Here is a 6,000-nt window from a genome sequence, read left to right as displayed (position 1 = left end):
GGCAAGGCAGCCCCAGCAGAAGCTCCTGCTTCGGGTTATCAATCATTGAAGAAAACCCGGTTCCCTGAATGTCCCAGGGAAGCTTCTGACTCCCCCTCTTTCTGGCGGTCTCCCCACCTTCTGCAGCCCTGCCTGGGTCGTCCCCGCAGCGCTCTGCCGGTCGGGAGCGGGAGGCGCCCTGGGGGCCGTGCTGGCGGCTGGCCAGGACCTGGGTGGCGTCTGGCCGCGCCTCTGGTCCTAGCAGCCTGGGGGGAGATGCTGCTGCAAGGCGTGTCTGGGGCTGCGCTCATGTGATGAAGCCAGGGAAAAACAAGGCGGGGGGAGGAGGCTAAGAGGTGGCTTTTTTTTTTTTTTTTCTTTTAAGGAGTTTGCAGTGAGCGCGTCTCCCTCATTCTCAGTCGGGGCGCGTTCGCAGGAGGACCGCGGAGGGCAAGGCGCTCTTGGGACCTAGCGGGCGCGTCTTCTCGGTCTGCCCGCGGCCCTGCGATTGGGGGGAAGGCGTTACCCGGCGGCTGGGCGCGGGAGAGCCAGGGGAGCCATGGGTGCCGGGAGCTCCACCGAGCAGCGGAGCCCGGAGCAGCCGCCGGAGGGGAGCGACACACCGGCCGAGCCCGAGCTCATCAGCGGCGGCCCCTCGGCGGAGGCGGCTCCGGACACGTCAGAGGACCCCACCATCATCGCCGCGGACCCCTCCACCAAGGTACGGGCGAGCGCGGCCACCTGCCCCGGGGAGGCGGGGACGGAGGGGTCCCTCCGATTTCCGCCGGGGAGAACTTCCCAGTCGGTCCAGCCCCTCTGCAAACTCACAGCGCGAACCCCTCTGGCTAGGCTTTGCAGGGTCTTTCGCGCCGGGGCGGGGCCAGAACCGCAGCGAGCGCGGCTGGGGACTTGCATCTTTGTCGTGGGTCTCTAGGGGAGGCGACTGCGCCATCCGCAGTAATAAAATCCGCCCCTGCCCACCGCTCCTGAGCTTTTCTCCACTCTTCCGGTAGGAGCCATTCAGCCCAGGTTGATGGGCTGCGTGGGGCATCCGTGGAGAACTCACCACCCGCTGGGCATCTGGAGCTCCCCGGGGAAGGTCGGTGGTGGGGCCGGGTAGGCGCGGAAGCCCGGCGAACCGCCATCCTCGGTTTTCCGCCGGGTGTAGCCTTTTCCACCAGCTGCGCTGAGCCGCAGGGTTTGGTACCCAGTGCTCCTGCAGCAGCGGCTGGAGCAGATGTCGCCTTCCTGATGCAGAGAGCCTAGGGTGTAGCTCCCTCTGAGCCAGAGAAAACCTGGGCAGATGCAGCATTTCTGAAAGGAATGACAGATTTTGAAAGCAAGCCGGCGCCCTGTACCCCCTTTTGCTCGGTTCACTGCCTGTGGGACTCAGTTGGACAAAACTGAAGGAGTAGTTTGAAGTTCTCCAAGGATGCGGTCTAAGGCGTAAAGGAGCATACCCTGACTCTTTGCTATGAAGGCAGTGCTAGAAACTCTTTGGAAATACTGCATTTCGTAGCCTTCAGGATTCATAGCTGGAATATTTCATCTGGGCCAGCACAGCCGCCAAGATTGTGTCTTGTTCTGATCCTTGTATTTGAGACCCGTTTTGCAGAATATGTGTTCATTAGCAAAGCTTCACCCAACCCGTTTTGGGAGAGATGTGGACAATCATACTTAATACTATTAAAAACAACCCCTCGTGTTGCATTTGAGGACAGAGTAATGAGGACCTTTAAGAGTGATGTTAGGGGACCTGGGTGTAGCTCAGTCTAGCATGCATGGGGCTTTGGGTGCATGGGATTCCCAATACTTTCCCCCACCTCCCCAAAAAAGGTGAAAAAAAATGAGATCTAGGTAAATTTCGTAGAACTATGACCTCATTGCTTTGACCTCTTTACCTGACCTAGTCTGAGCTGAAAGGCTGTCGTTTTTATTTTTAATTTTTTTCTTTTTGTGTGTGTTGGGAGTTGAACACAGGGGCGTTTAACCACACGGTCACATCCCCAGCCTTTATTTTTAATTCTGAGACTTGAGGATTGCTAAATTGCCCAACTGGCCTGGAACTTGTGATTCCCTGTGCCTCAGCCTCCCCAGTTGCTGACCTGACCACACCTAGAGAGAGAGAGAGAGAGAGAGAGAGAGAGAGAGAGAGAGAGAGAGCTCTTAATAATAGAAATCTCCAGCCTTTAAAAAAATTGTTTTGGTACTGGATCAAATCCAGGGCACTTTACCACTGAGCTGCACTCCCAGTCCTTTTTATTTTGAGACAAGCTCCCTGTAAATTGCTGAGGTTGGCCTGGAACTTGGATCCTCCTTCCTTAGGCTCCAGAGTTGCTGGGGTTAAGGTGTGCACAGCCACACCCAGCTTTATTTACCTCCAGTCTTTAACTCATAGTTACTTGTAAAATCCATGGTCCCTAGAAATTTCTGATTCATAGATTTTCTATAAGTACTTAAACTCTGGCCCAAGGAATCATCCTTTTATCTAAGTCACATTTTAATACTTCTCCCTTATGTTTGGATGCCAACAACTGTCAAAATGACTCCAGTTTAGAATCATGCTATGCAAGTGACTTTAAAGTATAATTGCTAAAAACTTGGAATCAGGGGACATTTTTCCTTTGGTGTTTATACTCCTCAAGTCTTATTAACTGTTTACACTGAAATATGGACAAAACCTTTTCCCCATAAATTTTTATTTATTTTTATTTATTTGTTTTTGCTATACTGGGGATTGAACCCAGGGGAGCTCTGCCACTGAGCTACATCATCAGCCCATTTTTTATTTTGAGACAGGGTCTCACTAAATTGCTAAGGCTGGCCTCAAACTTGCAGTCCTCCTGCCTCAGCCTCCTGAGTTGCTGGTATGAACGGGTGTATGCCGCTATACCCAACTCATATTTGTTTACTTTAAATTATTCCTCCCATTCTCCTTTTTTTTTTCCATTTTTCCATAACCTTATTGTTCTCTGCTGTAGTCAACCACCATCTTGAAACATCCAAGCAATCTCCTTTAAAAGATTACTTAAATGACATCCACAATATCATTGAACTTGTTGGCATGCTTCCCAGTTATCAATTTGGAGGCAAATCAATACACTTACATGTATCCTTGGAGTATATATGCAGTTTTTCATTTCAACTAGCAGAATTTATTATTCAGGTTTTGAAGACCTACGTTTTTTCAAAGGGACTCCAGAATTAAGAATGACTCAGCACACCTAATTCTTGTCCCTACCCCACCCCGACCTCCAATTCTTGACCTACGAAGTGGTCTCATCTGCCACTCTGGGCTCCCACAGTGCCTTGGACTCTTTTTCTCAGTTGTTCCAAATTTGTGGGTTTAGTGACTTTGACTTCTGGGGTGTTCTGGCTGTTGTGAGTGGCTGTTGTGAGCTGGTTTTGCTCACAAAGTTCATGTGTAGCATGCTGCCCGGTGGGTAGTAGGCTTCCGGTAAATATTTGTAGAAAGAAAGGATGACATTGGCCCTCTGGTTTTGCTGGAGACTGTCTAGTAGGGAACCCTTGGCCTATCTCCTTTTTTTTTTTTTTTAATAATTTACCCTTTGACCTTATCTTGTCATTATTGGTCTTATCTTGGTGACTATATCAGGCATATCTGTTCAAGTGAATAATTTTGGCAAAAAACTCGGATTTGGCTACTGTGCTTTCTATTTCTCTGCCTTATTAGTGTACAGTTTTTTTTAATCCTCTTTTCCTTTTCTCATCATTTGCTTATTTTTCCTTTTTTCTTTTTTTAACAGAATGTCCTTATTTGTTTATTTGTACATGGTGCTGAGGATCGAACCCAGTGCCTCACGCAGGCTAGGCAAGCGTTTTGTCCCTGAGCTACAGGCCCAGCCCTGGTGTACAGTTTTGAAGTGCTTTTAATCTCAAATAGACACATATATTAAAAATGGTTCTGATTAGACCATATCCCCTGAATTATAGATCACACCTTGAACTTTGGACCTTCGGGGGAGGTTTAGTCTATAACACATTGTTTTTCTTTCTTGGATCGAATGCTGATTACTAATTAAAAGGTTTTAGCAGATTTTTTTCTATCTAATATTTATATCAAGTATGTCGTTATGTTGTCTGTTTAACAAATACAACATACTTTCCTTTTCTCTTGCCAATTTTACTTATTTATTTATCTGGGTGCTAGACATCTAACCAAGGCCTTGACCATGGTGCCCAGCACATACTCTACCAGTGAGTCACACTTCCAGGTCCTTTTCATGAGTGCCTTTATCTCAAAAAGACACTGTTAGTTGAATTCTCCTGATATTGGTCAGATGGAGAGGAAGCCTTTTCATCCTTCAAGCTTAACACTTAGGTGCCCCCAGGGTTCTATCTGTGATTTATCTGTGGTGCATTGTGATAAAATGAAAGGAGTCTTCCAATCTTTTACCAATTTCATGGGTAAATTCTGGGGGGAAAGTGGCTGGACCAGTTATTTGCCAGGTTTAATTTTGAGACTTGGTCATTTTGACAATTGCTGGGTACCAGAAAAACAGTCCCACTTCACTCCTCATTTGTTTTTATTTATTTATTTGTTTGTTTGTTTTTGTGATACTGGGGCTGGATCCTAGGGGCAGCTCTACCCCTGAGTTGCTCTCCTAGCCCTTTTTATTTTATTTTCAGACAGTCTCACTAAATTGCTGAGGCTGGACTCAAGCTTGCAATCCTCCCTCCTCAGCCTCCGCAGTCACTGGAGTTATAGGTGTGCTACTGGGCCCATCTAGACAAACAGAAATATCCATTGTTCGATTTAAATTAAAGGGTGTGTCTGCATTAAAACAGGCAATCAGGCCTCCTCTGCACTTCTGTCCCTCCCCAGCCTGTGCTAGTGTGCTAGTGGCCCTGTGTTTACAAAGTGGGAGTGGAGGATGAAACTGGCCTTAAGGTGAGTTGCTAGTTTTACGCTAGAATCACTAGAATTTAAGGAATTTTGTGTCTGAGGTGACCCGTACACCATCAGGTTTTTCCCAGAGTGAAAGAATACTGCCTTCTTATTAGAACAGAGACCAAAAATTGGAGATGTGGGTATGAAGATGGTCATTTAGGATTGTCAAAACACCAACTTATAAGCGGAGTATGGTGGTGCACACCTGTCATCCCAGAGACTCTAGAGGCTGAGGCAGGAGGACTACAAGTTTGAGGCCAGTCTGGGCAATTTAGCAAGACTCTGTCACGGAAAAAAAAAAAGGGGGGGGTGAAGGGGGGTTGCCTGAGGGTGAAGTTCAGTGGTGTAGTGCCTCTGGGCTCAATTCCTAGAACCTCAAAAAACTGAATTACAACAAACTTAGCTGAAGATATTTTTTTGGGTGTTGGTAGTTTATGGGGGCTTAAATCTAGGGGTGGTTTAATCACTGAGCCACATTCCCATCCCTTTTTTTTTTTTTTTTATTTTGAGACAGGGTCTCACTAAGTTGCTTAGGCCCTCGATAAGTTTCTGAGGCTGGCCTTGAACTTGCGATCCAACTTCCTCAGCCTCCTGGCGTTGCTGGGATTACAGGTGTGCACCCCGGTGCCCAATTTATTAAAGATTTTTGTTTGTTTGTGGGGCTGGGGATTGAACCCAGGACCTACTACCTAATCCAGGGCCTAGCTCTATTACCGAGCTCCATCCCAGTCTGATTTAAGATCTTAATTGGCTTTTCTTTTTTTCTGCGATGGCTCTCACTGAGTTTCTCAGGCTGCTAAGGAACTACATGGGCTCAAACCATCCTCCGGCCTCACCTCCCCAGTGGCTGGAACTCCAGGTGCACCTCACCGCACCCAGTTTTAGTAGGCATTCGTTGGTGACCCCAGAATCTGGCAGCACCTCCTTCTCTAAACAGAACGGATGTTCTAGTGGCGCAGCCGAGGAGGTGGACTTTATATACAGAAAAGGACTCAGGGAACCAGAAAAAGCAGAAAGGACTGGTGGATCTCGGACACTCTGCTTGGGAAGGTTAATGCAGAAGGGACTGATTTATGTCAACCCCAACTGTCCTGTTTGTGGACTGAGCT

General features: G+C 47.8%; 1 protein-coding gene across 1 annotated transcript in view; it reads left to right on the top strand.

Annotated features, from left to right (window-relative positions):
• The first annotated feature begins 386 nt into the window (after positions 1–386).
• Akap12 (A-kinase anchoring protein 12) overlaps positions 387–6,000 on the top strand; it is a 90,047-nt gene continuing 84,433 nt past the window's right edge. The window contains exon 1 of the mRNA XM_026399939.2: positions 387–700. Within this exon, the coding sequence (XP_026255724.2) occupies positions 539–700 (162 nt within the window). The 5' untranslated portion in view covers positions 387–538. The remainder of the gene's footprint in view (positions 701–6,000) is intronic.

Source organism: Urocitellus parryii, chromosome 8, assembly GCF_045843805.1.
Source record: "Urocitellus parryii isolate mUroPar1 chromosome 8, mUroPar1.hap1, whole genome shotgun sequence".
NCBI lineage: Eukaryota > Metazoa > Chordata > Mammalia > Rodentia > Sciuridae > Urocitellus > Urocitellus parryii.
The sequence above is the reverse complement of the archived record's forward strand: the minus strand, read 5'-3'. Positions and strand labels throughout refer to the sequence as shown.